Below are 16,259 nucleotides of genomic sequence, written 5' to 3'. Positions count from 1 at the left end.
TTAGGAATTGCGTTATAGGGCCGGCCGGTTATCATCAAAAACTCAAAACGAAAAAGCTTGTGTTAGCTTAAATTTAGAATTAAAAAACTTTAAATAATAACATTTAAAGTTCTTGAATAAAAAATATATGCTACTGGCACTTTTCCGTCTTGATAGTTATACTGATGGTAATTATTTGGTAGGGGCCACGTTGTGGGCTCTATAACATGGTTCCTAAATGCATCGAGGGACGCCATACTATGGCTCCATCTATCTTCATTCAGTGGATTCATTGACATATATTTAATATTAACAAATACCGCAAGCAAGAACTGGCAAGAACGAGAATCGCCCGACCGCAAGCACCCGTGTGACGTGGCTCGGATGACGGTACACAGCCTGTGCATTTTCAGATATTTATCCACAATATTTATATATTTATCAATTAATTACATTCAGACATGAAGCATTAATAAACTTCTCATTTAAAGTAATTAACAAGGTACTGCATACGTGTATGTGATTGTATTTATATATGTGTGTTTAATGTTTGAGTTTATTATAATATTTTTATGAATCAAATTTTATCAAAAGATTTTTTTCACATTCTCTAATCAGTATCATGACTACCTACGAAGATTTTATTCAACAAAATGAAGATCGAGATGGTGTCCGTTTTACATGGAATGTCTGGCCATCTTCTCGTATTGATGCTACAAGGCTCGTAGTACCCTTAGGAACTCTGTATCAACCAATCAAAGAACGATTAGATTTACCTTCAATTCAATATGATCCTGTTTTGTGCACAAGATCTACCTGTAGAGCAATTTTAAATCCATTGTGTCAAGTAGATTATCGAGCCAAATTATGGGTCTGTAATCTCTGTTTTCAGAGGAATCCGGTAATAAAAAGTTACATACTCTTTTTATAATTTTCATATTATCATTTAATAGTTATTGACTTTATTGTATTTGTATATGCTCAGTTTCCTCCACAATATGCAGCAATTTCTGAGCAGCGTCAACCTGCAGAATTAATTCCAATGTTCTCAACAATAGAATATACTATAATGGTAAATACTTTTACTTGTTTGCTAAATCTTAATAATATGTTTCACACAATGCATTAAAATATATGCCGTTTTAGAGAGCTCAATGTCTACCACCAATATTTTTGTTAGTTGTTGATACATGTATGGATGATGAGGAACTAGGGGCCCTTAAAGATTCTCTTCAAATGTCCTTGTCTTTGCTTCCTTTAACTGCTCTTATTGGCCTTATCACATTTGGCCGAATGGTACAAGTTCATGAACTTGGTTGCGATGGTTGTAGTAAAAGTTATGTATTCCGTGGTACTAAAGATCTTCAGCCAAAGCAGGTTCAAGACATGCTAGGTAGTTACTTTTAAAAATTTAGACAACAGAAAAATACATAGTTTTAATTTCAAACCAGAATGAAATGTTATGAATTTTTAGGTATAGGCAGACCAGTTCCAGGGCAAAATCCTGTTCAACAAAGAATGCCTACTGGACAACCATTACCTTTGGCAAATCGATTTATACAGCCAGTTCAAAAATGTGATATTAATTTAACTGATCTTATTGGAGAATTACAGAGGGATCCTTGGCCTGTAGGTCCTGGAAAACGTCCATTGAGGTCAACAGGAGTGGCTTTATCAGTTGCTACAGGACTGTTAGAAGCAAGTTATGCAAATACTGGTGCTAGGTATTTAAAGTGAACCACTACTCTATTTTTTAAAATGTTATATTTAAAGAAAATAAATACTTAAGTAATTATAAAATTATTTTAGGATTATGCTATTTCTTGGAGGGCCTTGTTCTCAAGGTCCAGGTCAGGTAGTAACAGACGATTTACGACATCCTATAAGATCTCACCATGACATCCAAAAAGATAATGCTAAGCATACAAAGAAAGCTACAAAACATTATGATAGCTTAGCTTCCCGCGCAGCAACTAATGGACATATAATAGATATTTACTCATGTGCTTTGGATCAAACTGGTTTGCTTGAAATGAGACAATGCTGTAACTCAACCGGTGGTCATATGGTTATGGGGGACTCTTTTAATTCTTCTCTTTTTAAACAAACTTTCCAAAGAGTATTCACAAGAGATCCAAATAACGATTTGAAAATGGCATTTAATGCCACCTTGGAGGTCAAAACGTCGCGCGAAATTAAAGTTTCTGGCGCGATCGGACCTTGTGTCTCACTCGGTGTGAAAGGTCCCAGTGTAGGGGAACAAGAAGTAGGTCTTGGTGGAACATGTCAATGGAAATTCTGTTCTTTAACTCCATCAACAACTGCAGCTCTTTTTTTTGAAGTTGTAAGTCAACATACCGCACCAATTCCACAAGGCGGACGAGGCTGCATTCAATTTATTACCCAATATCAACATAGCAGTGGTCAAAGAAGGATCCGGGTTACGACAGTTGCAAGAAAGTGTGTAGATAAAATTTAAATGTATATATCATACGCATAAATATTTACGTTTTGAAATCTAATAAAGGGGTATTTCATTTAAGTTGGGCCGACGCATCAACATCGCTTCATCACATAAGTGCAGGATTTGATCAAGAAGCAGCGGCTGTTTTAATGTCACGCTTAGCTGTTTTTAGAGCTGAGAGTGATGATGGGCCAGATGTTTTAAGATGGGTCGATCGTATGCTCATCAGACTCGTAAGTCAAGTTGAAAAATTTTTACATTTTTAGCGCTTTAATCTCAAATTGATTAAACCTTATTATTTAATCTTTTTTAGTGTCAAAAATTTGGAGAATATACAAAGGATGATCCAAATAGTTTTAGACTTGCAGAAAACTTTTCACTGTACCCACAATTTATGTATCACTTACGTCGTTCACAATTTTTGCAAGTTTTTAATAATTCGCCAGATGAAACCAGCTTTTACAGACATATGTTAATGCGTGAAGATCTAACTAATTCTTTAATCATGGTTCAGCCAATTTTGTACAGTTATGGCTTTGATGGCCCACCTGAACCAGTTTTATTAGATACCTCATCTATTAAACCAGATCGAATTTTACTAATGGATACATTCTTCCAAATATTAATATTTCATGGCGAGGTAACTATAAAAGCATCAGCAAATGTTATATTTTTGAAAAATCTGAAAAATCATGACAAATGTTATGCTCTATATATATACATTCTATTTATGTTAACTTTTTAAATATTACTTTTTAGACTATAGCGCAATGGCGACAGTTAAAGTATCAAGATTTACCAGAATACGAAAACTTCAAACAATTACTTGCAGCACCCATTGATGATGCTGAAGAAATATTAGCTGTGAGGTTCCCAGCACCTAGGTATATCGATACAGAACAAGGAGGATCGCAAGCTAGATTTTTACTAAGCAAAGTTAATCCTAGCCAAACTCATAATAACATGTATGCGTACGGTGCGGTAAGTAATTTATCTATAATAGAGTATACACGTTTAAATCGTGGGTATTTAAATTTTTCCAATCTAAAAATTTAAGAAATCATGAATGATTCTATGAAAATATAAGTCAGACCTTTCTGAATTTGGTCCTTAGTCCTTAACTGTTAGCATATAAGATTTTTGCTTCTAGTCTTAGCTAAATTTTTTATGCTTGTAATTAAGAGATTAATGAACTTTCAATTCTCAACAAATAAGTTACTAGAGTTAAATTTGGGAAAGTCGCAGGGTGTTTTCTTTAAAAATCAACCATGCTATCTAAAATTTTTAGTTTGGCAGAAATTACATTTTTCTATAAGCTGTAATAATATCCATGCGCTTTCATGAAAGAAAATATTCGTTAGATTATTAACCGAAATAAGGATGTGCTAGTTGTTCTTAAATTAGAAATTATACCTTTCGAATCTTAAAAGAGACTTAAATCAACCGATCCCATAGCAGGATTCTCGTGTCAGTAGCCCCGCGACGACGCCGAGTGTCTTCTAACGTTTTCAGTCATGTGCTCATAACAAGCAAAAAGTAATTACTCATAGAGTAAAAAATAATAACATTTGAAAGTGTAGATGAAAATGTCTAGAAGAGAGGAAAACAGTAAAAGAGAGAATGATTGAAAAATAAGCAAATATACTATATAATAAAATTATTTAATTAGAGCACATAGAAACTGCAAGTAATTTTAGATAACAAAGATTTATTGTTTATATATGAAGTAATTGTACAAATAGTAAACCATATAGTTTATTACTTTTTTTATATCAGCTACTCATATTTATTGTTTTGATAAGACCTGGAGAGTGAAATGTGGAATTTTCTTGCTTGATGTCAGCATTTTTCAGCAGGTGTCAGAGAACGCTTGATGTTAAATATGAGAATTCCGTCAATGCGGTTTTAGTAGACTTCATTCTATTATAATTAATAATCAAGGCCTACACCTCAAAACGATTACATTTCATTCAGGAAAATGTGCGGATATTGTTATGCAATATTATACATTTCACTCATCTTTACTTTACACAAAATATTAAATATTTTTAAAATATGTTATATTTTAATGAAAAATCAAACTTTGTGATTAATATTATTTTATTTTACCATGATCCGGCGAACCAGGGAATGCCGATACCCAGCGGGGTGGGTTTTTTTAATTTTTTTTTTTCCCCTTATTCATTTTATCAGTTTTATTTTACATATTATTTAATTTGCTTTTCACTAAAACCATAAAAAAAAGGATTTATGCTTATAAGTATTCTGGGCTGGTCTGATTTACGTTTTTAAATATAAGCTATGCTTTGGGATCTGAGGCTTTTACAACTATTATCTAATTGAATACTTTTGAATTTTGGATGGTAGTTATATCCAATCAAATCTTTATATATTATGAGTTTCACTGTATTCTGCAGCTTTAATGAAGTAAATTAGAATATTTGTGGGGCAATGGTAATACAATAATTTTTGAAAGTGTGCTTATAATCTGAAATTCATAAATAACTAAGTTACGCTTTAAAATTCTATGTACAATGGTGGTGGTAGTGGCAGTGGTAAGAGCAATAATTAATGTAATAAATACTTAAGTATTATTTCTAGTAATAGTTTTAATCTTTTTGTGGTTTCCAGTTTACTTATAAAATATTTTTCAATTTTAATTGTTTATACAGGAAAGTGGAGCCCCCGTATTAACTGATGATGTCAGTCTTCAAGTTTTCATGGAACATTTGAAGAAATTAGCTGTTTCGTCTACAGCATAGATTATATAATATTTACATGTAATTATACAAAATCATTAAATTTTGTTTTATATTTATATAGGTATATATAGAAATTGAAGATCCTGATTACAATTTCAGGGTGTAACTATTTCCACAATAAATTATAACTGATTTAAGTTTGATATATTTCGTTAAGTATAAGTGAAAGTAATGGTAATTTTTCTGTATGATTCTATCTTCTATTTGTGTGGGCCTTAATGTTACTGTATTAATAGAAAGTTAAAAAATTATACTTGTTTATATATATATATGTATACATAATCTAATGCCAAATGATTGTATTTTTCACTTCTAACAATACCTGTTTCATCACAAGTGAAATGAAAAAATTAATATAATAAATTCAACCATTAATAGTATAGGAGTATTAAATTAGTATTAGAATCATATGTGAGCATAGCATCCCTAACAGTAGTAATGCTGAATACTGTTGATATAATGATTGTTATATTTTAAAAACATTTAAAGTAACAACTACAGCATAAAGTATTTAAGGTTAGAATACACACATTTGTTCCAATTTATTTTTACAACCCTGATGCTACTTAGTTTAAAATGTTTCTAAGACGATTTACATTATAATCAATCATTTACATTAAAATTGCATCGTATATACGTTTTTCTACCTTTAACATTTCATCATCATAATCATATACAAATTTTGAAGTCAATGTAGGTCAACACGTCAATGCATAGTCAATTGTCAGTTGAATGCTTGAAAAAAAAAATGCGTATAAATACCGTTCCTCGGTTAGAAAGTTTTCATTAGTGTTCCGTACCAGCTTGGTATGTCTAACTCTTATTTTAGGCAATTGAACAAATCTAGTCACAAATAATATAAGATTCGACTTACTCTAACTTGTTAATTATATATTTTCTTGGTTATAAAGCAGATATATATTATGAAAATTTTCCTAACATACTTATTATTACATATATACCCATTTTAATAATAAAAAGTTGCATAGCAAACTATCGTAGTTTGTTTGTAGTATATATTAGATTATTAAAGCAAGAACATTTTTAGAAGGCTATTGTGTTTCAATATACTTTGAACAATGAGTAAAAACATATCTTTATTTTTAAGAAAAAACATAAATATTGCCAAAAGAAATTACGGTAAAACAAAAAATGCACCTTTGCAAGAAGCTGCCTTAGAAGAAAAATGTATCCTGGTTGATGAGTTTGACAAACCTCTTGGTGAAGCTTCAAAACGTCACTGTCACAAAGTTGATAAAGATGGTAATGTTCCTCTTCATAGAGCATTTAGTGTTTTCCTTTTTAATACAAAGGGAGATCTACTTCTTCAAAAAAGATCAGCAAATAAGGTAAAAAGCGTTTCCTTTTTTTTAATGCCTATATAATGTCTAATTGAAGACTCCTAATAAAACTATATAAATGTTAACTTCAAACTTTATTTAAATGAACCATATATGGAAAAATTGTTAGTAGCTCATGGAAAAAGTGTTTGAATTCTTTATAACTTCGGCAAAATATGTTGATTAAAGTAATAGTCTTACAGTATAAAAAATTATTATTAAATGAAGCAATGTACTCATTTTAATCGTCAACTAGAGGAAACTTGACTTAAGACCATCTGATCTTTACAATAACAGAGAAAATTGTCTATTGAAAAACAAGAATAAGCAATTAGAGCAATACAAGGCATTTTACTCATTTATATTTCAAGTTCAATATTCTCTTAATTATTTTTTATAAATCTTCAATTAAGTAAATATTTTGGAAAAATTAATTCAATCATGTTTTTTATATTAACAGATGACATTTCCAAATCATTATACAAATACATGCTGCAGCCATCCGTTAGCAGAAATTTCAGGTGAATCAGAAGAAGAGGAAGCTTTAGGAATTCGTAGAGCAGCTCAAAGGAGACTTCGTTATGAGCTAGGAATTCCATCTTTTGAGATTCAACCACACGATTTAACTTATTTAACAAGGATTCATTATTATTCAATTGGAGATGGCCATTGGGGAGAACATGAAATAGATTATGTGTTATTTGTTCAGAAGGATGGTATAACCATAGATCCTAACCCAGATGAGGTTAGTGAAATTCAATGGATTTCTCAGTCAGAGATAATGAATTTTGTTCAAGAAATTGATTCACCAATGACTCCTTGGTTTGAGCTTATATTAACTTATAAACTTCCACTATGGTGGAAAAATTTAAATAGTTTACATAAGGTTCAGGATCATTTAACAATACATAAATTTGTTTAATATTGATATAATGTTAATAATTATAGCAAATGAATGAACAATTGTAACATAAATATTGCAGAATGTATAAGTATATCTTAAATAGTTAACGAACTGTCATAATTTAAGATAATATTAAGTGGATAAATAATTTTTACATATAATTTTATTTTTTCAAATAAAGAAAATTTGTATCTGAATTTATTGTGTTGATCTAATACCAATTGTTAAATTTAATTATATTGTGCCTTACTTAAATCATTTTGATAGATTAGCAAGGTACAGTCAAGATAAAATAACATTTTATACATTTTATAATAAAACAATAAAAATTTAAATCAAGCAATGAATATTAAACTAAAATGCTTCACTAAATTATTCACATCACAAAGGCTGAAGAGATGTATTTTTGAGTATACAATATATGAATCAGTGATTAGAACTATGTGCAGTAGTAATTTATAGAAATGATAGTTAAATTTGTTGTAATTATATTTTTAGATTGTAATGACAGTGTATTCTGCATTCAACAAAGATGAGTATATTATGGTTCTTTAGAGGTATTTAAAGTCAGATTTGAGTATTATATTATTGCAAATTGAGTAAAAATGGTATATGGGTTATGGGCATCAGAAAAAAACTAAGATATAGTTATATAATGTAATAAGACACTAATTATATTTTCAGAAGATACTCAATACTCAAAAGTTAATAAAAAGTCTGGTTATCTAAGAATACAACATAAGACATGGTTAAAGTATAATTTAGTAAAGTTACTGTGTTCTTTCTTTCTTTTAATGATGTTTTGTTTACATAAGGGTAACTTGTAAAATATATTTTTAATACAATTAGAATTAAAAAATGTCTATAATAATTTAAATATTTGCACCAATTAAAACTAAACAGAATTACTTTTAGTACTGTCAATAGCTAAAGTATTATATATTGTCGATTTTAAAACAAACGAATAGATTTTTTGTTTTGCCGCCCATTAGCTATGAAAGTTTTATTAAATACTATTATTAATCATAGGTCTATTCTTTTTCACTACTGCACTGTTGCACTGGCGCCATTAAATAGAGCAGTAGAGCAGAAAAAATGAACAAACCTAATATATCTATAAACATGGCATCTCTGCTTTTACATTATTTGCAAATTTAATTACTTGTTAAACATGTGCTATGTATTGTATTTTCTGTTTCTTTCCCTTTTCTCGCTCCACCCCCTTTTATTTCCCTCTTTTTTCTCTCATTCCTAAGCAATGCAGATTACTAAAATCACTGAAACTTGCAAATATGTTATTGATAAACTAATCATATATAGGATGTTTAACGTAACGAATCATATTTTTTTACTGCATATTCTTATGGTTTATTTCGAGTTTTCCAAAATACCTTGTACATGCATATATCGGGTGTAACAAACTCACTGTACGATTTTAAGGAAGGCTACTCCTAAGATTGTCTGATTATACTCAATTAAATCCTATGGGAAGCCAAGTAGCATATGTTAAGCTACACATCTGTAAAAATGAGCGTTTTTTGATATTTTTGAGCAACCGAGACAAAGACACAAGTATATAGCAACAGGTAACTACCATTTAGTAATATCCATAACAATGTTAATGGGATTTAAAGGTTTATAATCAGACTAGTCTGAGAAGCAACCTGACTGACATTCATGTGAACCTGTATAATGCAGATCATATATCGCGTTTATGAAATAAATTTTAATTACAATCATGATTTAGTTGTTAAAGAGAAATTTAAATAATTGTATATATATACAAACGTGGATTTTAAATTTTATCTAATTGCTTTGTGTTTCTTTTAATTATGCTTAAATGACTTTAAAATAATTATTTTCATTATATACTTTTTATAAAAAATGTATGGCGGTTTTTTCTGTTAAAAATTTACAAATTTTAGTGTTATTGGTAGTTTACACCGCTTTAAAATAAATAATAAAAAATAGGGTATAAATTTTGAGTTAATATTAAACTAATTGACAGTCACGAGAAAGTGTAACAATTTTAAAAGACTTAAAACAATATGTGTCAAAAATTTACCATACAGTTACTAAGCTAATCATAACTGTTAAATATCTTAACAGCATTATTAAAAAATCTTACATTAATCAAAGGAAAATTAAAGCCCTATAATTAACCATAATTTGGTACAATTTAAATTATATGAGCTATTTACTTAGTAAATATACATATTTTTCTCATGATCTTTGACAAAATTAATATAATAGCATTTATGGACTGATAATAACAGATAATTAAACCTATAAAGGTAAATAAGGGCATTATCGTGTATATATATATATATATATATTTATGTGGTTACTTTCCATATTTCCACTATATTAACGCAATACCATTGATTTATAGTTATTAGATTGCAATATGATAAATGTAGTTTATAACTAAACTATATTCAACTAATTTTTACCCATAATATTTTAAAATTACCAATAAACTCTACATGAAATATGGGTATAGAATTCAGGGCACTTTTTTAACTTTATCATTAATCTGTTTACTTTTTTATAGTTTCAGATCATGCATGTTGCTTTATATAGTATAATGTACAAATATTGTACTTTATTTACCGATCGGTCAAAATGACGATCGATAATACCCAAATTAGTTTTGTTCTTATTTTTTATTACTTTTTATTCTGCTGTAATCTCTGTCTTACAGAATACATATAAACCCCAGACATATAAATTTGTACATAGTTATTATGTTCAATGGAAAGTGTACATTAAAGTCAACTGAATCACGTACGGTTCACTTACGACATCAAAAATAGACTATTGTAAGAGTGTATTAACATGTAATACACTCTGTGGATAGTTCATTGATTAACGAAAGTTGTATTTTCCATATATTTGTTAGTGACTTTCTCATTCTGATGAAGTCTCGACGTAGACGATATGTACATGCTTTTATACAATATCACAACATAATTCATATACACTTATAGTTACTTTCTTCCCAATTTGACTTGCAGCATCAGAAATGCAAATTAAAATATTGATCCCATGAATAGATTATAATAATATATAGCATTTAATACACATTCAAGAATTTTCAGATTGCATATGTATACTATATTTATATTTTACAATATCAAAGTCCAAATTATATTACATGTACATATTGCCTACGATAAAGACCTTGTTTTAGAATGGCATAAGAAAAAATATTGCCTAAATTCTATTCTTATGCCCTACCACGTGATTTTTTTCGAAGAGCTGTCACTTCTTCGCTTGGAGTACTCGTCGTGTTAGTTACTATGCGCTTTGGGCGAGTTGCTGTATCACTGCTTTGCGCGGTATTAGCTGAAAATTATTTCTGTTTTTACATATAGCATAGAATGAAGCATAAGTAATTAAATTCTACACAGCAATAATCTATGTCATAAGAGTATGCAATTTACTCCTTTACAGTAATAATAACCATGCAATATGTAGAAGGATTTTATAGATTCATACAAAAATGAACTTTAATATAGAATCTTTGAGTTCTCAAAATTAAACATTTCTATTTGCTTATCTTAAATAAAAATGTTCTTGTTAGTATAAAATTTAATTATATTAAAATTTATAGCAATTCGAAGAAACAAATGCTCAAGGATGCTATCTTTTTATATTGCTCAGAGGATTATTGTTTACTTATTTCATGCACACAATAAAAATGAATAAAATCTTCTATTTATTCTAAATAATAAAAAAGTTTACCTCGTTTTTGAGTTCTTTGTATTCCACTTGTAGAATTATTGTTTTGAGATTTGACAGATTTTTTGTTTTCAGCTTTCTTTACATCTGCAGAATTCTTCAAAGTTTCGGTCGCAGCAGGATTACTACTTGTCATATCATCACCTGTACTTGGTGTATTGTTTTTAGTACTTCGATTCAACGCACGTTCAGCTCTACTGGGGCCCTTTGCAACTGATTTAGCAAGCACTAAAGCTTTATTAATAGATTGCTTCTTAGAACGATTATATTTTAACGATTTTTTATCAGAGTCCTCCTCTTGGCTATCGTCTTCGTCCGAAGTACTCATAGATCGCCTAGATTTCTTTCGTTGATTTGCTCTTTGTTTTGTCAAGGATTTTCTTTTTTTCAGCTGGGATTCGTCTTTGTACAGAGAAAGGTCAACTGCAGGAAAAAAAATGGCATAAAATGATGAAGAAAAAAGCATACAGCTTAATGAAACATTGAAAATTACAGTGGCTTAGCCCATATGAAAATAAATTGTAAAACTTTGTCCACTTTCTTAAAAATATTTCTTGTAAACTTTGAATTAAATTACTATGAACAATATTTTTACAGATGTGAAGAAGCAATCATCTTTCAGACTCAGCCCTGCTTTGCTTATCAATGATTCATATAAAAGCAATACAAAATACCAACGTCCATCTGGATGTTCTTCTGTTACTCGTGGCTTTTCAGAAACACCAGCCTCAACATCAATCGCTCGTTTTAAGATATTTTCTGTTCGAAGAAGCTCTATTTTTGTTAATTGAAATTTATTTTTATCAATCTTATTTAGATTCAGGTTTGTTAGTATGCAATCAAAATCTGAAAATAATCAGAAAATAAGATCTGTGTTTGAAAGAAAATAAAATTACAATATTTATAAGTTTATGAGTGGAATATACCTATATAATCATAGAAGTCAGGTGAGTAAATTTCCCCATTATTTTTGTCTTGTGATAGCCATCTAATGCGAATGCGTCTGCTGGACTTGTAAACATTTTGCATTGCTTGGCAAACAAAAAAGCTTCCTTCAGCATTTCTAACAGCTAAGAATTCATTCCTAGGGAATAAAATATTTATTAAGCAAAAGAACTATGTTGAATAAAAATTTATAAATTATTGCTTACTTATAAAATACTATAAGTTTGTCATCGTTAGTCTTTATAGTTGGTGATTTATTTAAATTTTTTACCAAAAGTGCAATATCTGGTAAAGGACTTTGATATGGCTGTGTTTGAATGCGGTTTCTTTTAGGTTTAGTATAGCCATCACTACCAGTAGCAGTGCTTTTTAAATCTTTCAGCTCTCTTGGCTTACGCTTATTGATTTTTGGTAATACAGAGCTTTTAGCTTCTGTCTTTGTTAGGCTACTTGTCAATGATGAGGTATTGATTTCATTACTTGGGTTTATGCTAACTACAGCTGCTTTTGGTTTTACAGAAATGTCATTTTTAGTTAAACTTTCATTTGATTTATTGAAAGATGTTTTTTGCAAATTTGTACTAATTGGAGTTCCTTCTGCTTCTTTAGAACCATTATTTAAAGGTATTTTCTTTTCGTCAATTTTACCTTGTACTTGTGTATTAGAAGCTAAATAAAAGAAATATAAATTAACATTTATAAATTAAATGTGAATGACATTTATTAAATAGAATCGTTTTATTCTTCAAAGCATTTTGACATTTAAAAGTATATGTAAGTTTTTAAAAATACCACTTTTATTGACTAGATCCATATTTGTTACTATTATTAGCGATAAATGTTTTATTATTTTTAAATAACACATATATGGGACTTTGATTTTGTGATAAAGAAGAACCTTTCATTAGCATATCTTATAAATTAATTAAAGTTTATTTTACTAACTTGGTAAATCTGTGGTTACAATAGGCCCTTCTGTTACTTTTGATTGCGTCTCTAGATTTTCCTCGGAAACAGTAGCTTCAGAATTAATGTTATTGTTGGTATTAGTTTCAACTTGTTTTATAATATTTAAGGTCTCTTCTTCGTTCTCTTTTTTTGAGACTTCAATACCATTTGTTAACAGTTTTTCAGCTTCTACTTCCTTGTCAGAGCTACTACCTATGTAAGGTGGTGGTTGATAAATGGGAGGCCTATGATCTTGTACCAAACTTAAAGGCTGATTAGGTGGCTGTAATGTTGTATAGCTTAACCCACTTCCTGTTAAAGGTTTCATTGTTCCTGCTTCAGTGCTTTGTACCACTTTTTGTGCCACAGGATTTATAGGAAGTATAGAATGAGTTGTTGCTGCTTGAGATGTGCCTACTCCAGGCATTGTTGGTTTCACAGCTGATGTACTCATTCTTGGGTTTGTCTGTTACCCTGTTGTATCCTTATGACAAATCACATAATATTATTACTATTTCTTGACAAATTATATTTACTAATTGAGATAATAAAGAAATTTTAAAATATTTGACTTATAACTTTAAAGTTTACTCAAAAGTATTTTAAGTATATGTTTTAAACATATGTTATTTTCATAATATATATCTATCAATTAGGATATCATAAGAAGTGGAATTCATTCGGTTAAAACCAAGTTTACGAAGAGTGTCATAAATGTTATACTACCATATATTTAACAAATTTAGTCAGAAAAAAATAGTTTTTAAAGATTTAAGAGTTTATACTATAATTAGTCTCGTTATATTTTAAAAAGTAAAATAAAGAAGTAAGAGAAAGTGAGAGAAAAAAGCGAATGAAAAAGAAAAGCGTGGGTGGTGGTCTGAACATGGAAGAGGAGGGGGTAATTAGAAGAGTAAACATAAACATAGATCAAGCTAGTGGTTAAATTCGAAGAAGAAATAAATAAGAATAATCATGACCTATTAACAATTTTTTAGACATAAATAAACTTACAGCAATTTATGTAAGTCCTAAATATGAGTTTAGGTATTCGTAATGAGTTGTTTGCGAGATCGGCCGCTAAGCGATAACACACAGCTAACTCATTTTCCCCTATTCCAATATTATACAAATTTCATCCGTTTATCAGAGTTTTACACTATAAGCTTTCAACATGTTACAACTTTCATAAAAAACACTTACTGGATACACTGAACACTACAAAAACAAAATTGTAAAGCGCTTCGCGGTACTATAAGAGAAGCCGTGGTTTTACCTTATGAAAAAACAGGAATGCCAAACGTTAGATGGCGTCGGTTCTCGACGCCACAAGCATAAAGCATATATAAGCAGAATTATATATAAAACCTATCGGTATTACAAAAATTTGTTAGCACACTTAGCTCCATCTATTTTGGAGAATTGTAAGTTCTAACAGAAGCAAACCATTTATGTAAATTGTAAAGAATACTGTGTTAAGAGTCACAAATAGGTTCGGAAATCAGACTGCACGATTTAAACCGAGCCGTGGACAGATGAACTGATAGCTAGTTTTAAGATCGTTTTAAGAACGGTGTACATACATAAATACTGTGTTAAAAATTGTATAAGCTAAACTGTACGAGTTGAGCTTAATTTTGATCAAATCCGGTGTTGTTTTTCGATTCGCTTACTTTTATTTATAATTTGTTTTTTCTTGTGATGACAAATATTTTTTTCAACGTTTGTTGATCTATACTTATCCTTGATCATCCAAAACCTGATGATCAGACTCTGATCCTGTGCCTGTGTCAGTCTGTATTGTAATAAATAGGCCCGGTTCCACAAGCCTTGTTTAAACAGGATTAAGTTAATTTTGCTATATTTTATGTCACATAGAATATAGCATAATTAACTTAATCCAGTTTAAACAAGTCTTGTGGAATCGGATCGGGCCATAGTGGACAAACAACGAAGGTGCTACATAAGTAACTATACGTTACGTCAATGATGGCAGTACTGTTTTGATGTACACACAGATGTATTTAATATTGATACTAACCGTTATCTTAAAAGCGTTCAGAAAAAGGAATTATTAAATCTATTCTGTATTACATATATCCCCATCACCAGTATATTTTGAAAGTGTAGTAAAGCAAAGGTAAAAAAAAAGGAGTATCACAAATATTCTATTTTGCATATGGAAGTAAAAGAAAAATTTGGTATTGCATATCAAGATTTGTTCTCTTTGTTTACATTAGGCTCAAAATGAACATACCATCAATACAGCAGACAAGTGCTTTAGGAGTTGGACAGTTAGTGCAAGCTGTTAATCCCCAAATATCTCAAAATCAGCAATCACAGCAAGTTCAACAGCAGCAAGTACAACAGCAGCAACAGTCTCAAGCACAAGAGAAGCTTGATAATATCTCAAAAGTAAAATCTTTAGTTGGACCATTGAGAGAATCTTTGGCAGTAGCATTAAAAACCGCAGCACAAACTTTAAATCAAAATAGTTTGGTTGACGTAGGATCTTTGAAGGGAATTGATCAGCCTGATCATCGATTTAATAAAAATATGGAAGAATTTTATTCCATTTGTGATCAAATAGAGCTTCATTTAAAAACTTCTATAGAATGTGTATCTCAGAATTTGAGTTCTCTTAGGTATTTACCCATATCAGTATTACCCAATCGTACCGATGGTGTAAATAGTCAAGAAGCAGCAGCTTTGACATATCCACAATTTTTAATGACTGTCAGGGCACAAATATCTTATTCACGTGAAATTCATGACACATTAATATCTGCTGCTCATACTATAGCCCCTGGTGAACAATAATTAGATTATAATAATTTATATTATGTTTGTAAAGTATTAAATTAATAAAATATGGTAGATATAAAGTATTAGTCTTGTTTTCTCATTATCAGCTTGGTATAATTATATGTATTGCAATTAAAAATGCTAATTTAGAGTAAAATTTAAAAAATTGGTGAAACTATCTCTAGTAGTAAAATTCGTCACAATGACATAAAAATGACCGAATTTCAGGTCATAATGACGTCAGAATTATCATTTTTCTATCGAGGAGTATTATAACTTTTTAATTAAAAATCTTATGTACATACGGTATATTTTAACTTGCTGGAGAGCGTGGTTGTAAAAACTCAACTGAATGAGTATAAGAGTTA

General features: G+C 29.8%; 4 protein-coding genes across 8 annotated transcripts; 3 read left to right on the top strand and 1 right to left on the bottom strand.

The window, feature by feature from the left end:
• Positions 1-313: 313 nt before the first annotated feature.
• Positions 314-5,342, top strand: Sec23 (transport protein Sec23). Of its 5 annotated transcripts, XM_066733813.1 has the most exons (12): positions 314-481; positions 598-880; positions 965-1,051; positions 1,126-1,372; positions 1,454-1,703; positions 1,789-2,439; positions 2,523-2,676; positions 2,757-3,083; positions 3,203-3,424; positions 4,571-4,591; positions 5,116-5,223; positions 5,305-5,342. In XM_066733813.1, exons 2-11 carry the CDS (start codon positions 602-604, stop codon positions 5,203-5,205), a joined length of 2,328 nt encoding a protein of 775 aa, XP_066589910.1. In that variant the 5' UTR covers positions 314-481; positions 598-601; the 3' UTR covers positions 5,206-5,223; positions 5,305-5,342. The 5 variants fall into 5 exon arrangements, with proteins under 5 accessions (XP_066589910.1, XP_066589912.1, XP_066589907.1 ...); XM_066733815.1 differs by lacking the exon at positions 4,571-4,591; XM_066733810.1 differs by having other exon boundaries at positions 5,116-5,342.
• A 392-nt stretch (positions 5,343-5,734) lies between these two features.
• Idi (Isopentenyl-diphosphate delta isomerase) lies at positions 5,735-7,641 on the top strand. The gene is made up of 2 exons (XM_066733816.1): positions 5,735-6,554; positions 7,006-7,641. The coding sequence occupies exons 1-2, from the start codon at positions 6,285-6,287 to the stop codon at positions 7,465-7,467; spliced, it is 732 nt and encodes a 243-aa protein (XP_066589913.1). The 5' UTR covers positions 5,735-6,284; the 3' UTR covers positions 7,468-7,641.
• A 140-nt stretch (positions 7,642-7,781) lies between these two features.
• LOC136777385 (kinesin-related protein 8-like) lies at positions 7,782-14,369 on the bottom strand. The gene is made up of 7 exons (XM_066733626.1): positions 14,101-14,369; positions 13,084-13,570; positions 12,345-12,807; positions 12,120-12,277; positions 11,872-12,039; positions 11,197-11,616; positions 7,782-10,797 (listed from the first exon to the last, which is right to left on the bottom strand). The coding sequence occupies exons 2-7, from the start codon at positions 13,538-13,540 to the stop codon at positions 10,679-10,681; spliced, it is 1,785 nt and encodes a 594-aa protein (XP_066589723.1). The 5' UTR covers positions 13,541-13,570; positions 14,101-14,369; the 3' UTR covers positions 7,782-10,678.
• A 323-nt stretch (positions 14,370-14,692) lies between these two features.
• ix (intersex) lies at positions 14,693-15,974 on the top strand. The gene is made up of 2 exons (XM_066733798.1): positions 14,693-15,226; positions 15,327-15,974. Exon 2 carries the CDS (start codon positions 15,334-15,336, stop codon positions 15,904-15,906), a length of 573 nt encoding a protein of 190 aa, XP_066589895.1. The 5' UTR covers positions 14,693-15,226; positions 15,327-15,333; the 3' UTR covers positions 15,907-15,974.
• The last annotated feature ends 285 nt before the right edge of the window (positions 15,975-16,259 follow it).

Source organism: Prorops nasuta, unplaced genomic scaffold, assembly GCF_024137725.1.
Source record: "Prorops nasuta isolate Cenicafe-Biocafe unplaced genomic scaffold, Cenicafe_Pnas_1.2 PNAS00011, whole genome shotgun sequence".
In the NCBI taxonomy this organism is placed as follows: Eukaryota; Metazoa; Arthropoda; class Insecta; order Hymenoptera; family Bethylidae; genus Prorops; species Prorops nasuta.
This window is presented reverse-complemented; position numbering and strand designations above follow the sequence as displayed.

Bases quoted from the DNA above. Each gene is read 5' to 3' on its own strand.
- ix (XM_066733798.1), top strand. From the start codon at position 15,334: ATGAACATACCATCAATACAGCAGACAAGTGCTTTAGGAGTTGGACAG.
- Idi (XM_066733816.1), top strand. From the start codon at position 6,285: ATGAGTAAAAACATATCTTTATTTTTAAGAAAAAACATAAATATTGCC. The intron at 6,555-7,005 runs GTAAAAAGCGTT...TTATATTAACAG, and splicing joins AAAAAAGATCAGCAAATAAG to ATGACATTTCCAAATCATTA.
- Sec23 (XM_066733813.1), top strand. From the start codon at position 602: ATGACTACCTACGAAGATTTTATTCAACAAAATGAAGATCGAGATGGT. The intron at 1,704-1,788 runs GTATTTAAAGTG...AAATTATTTTAG, and splicing joins TATGCAAATACTGGTGCTAG to GATTATGCTATTTCTTGGAG. The intron at 2,440-2,522 runs GTGTGTAGATAA...ATTTCATTTAAG, and splicing joins GTTACGACAGTTGCAAGAAA to TTGGGCCGACGCATCAACAT.
- LOC136777385 (XM_066733626.1), bottom strand. From the start codon at position 13,540: ATGAGTACATCAGCTGTGAAACCAACAATGCCTGGAGTAGGCACATCT. The intron at 12,278-12,344 runs GTAAGCAATAAT...TTTATTCCCTAG, and splicing joins AAACTTATAGTATTTTATAA to GAATGAATTCTTAGCTGTTA. The intron at 11,617-11,871 runs GTTGGTATTTTG...TTTTTCCTGCAG, and splicing joins AGAAGAACATCCAGATGGAC to TTGACCTTTCTCTGTACAAA.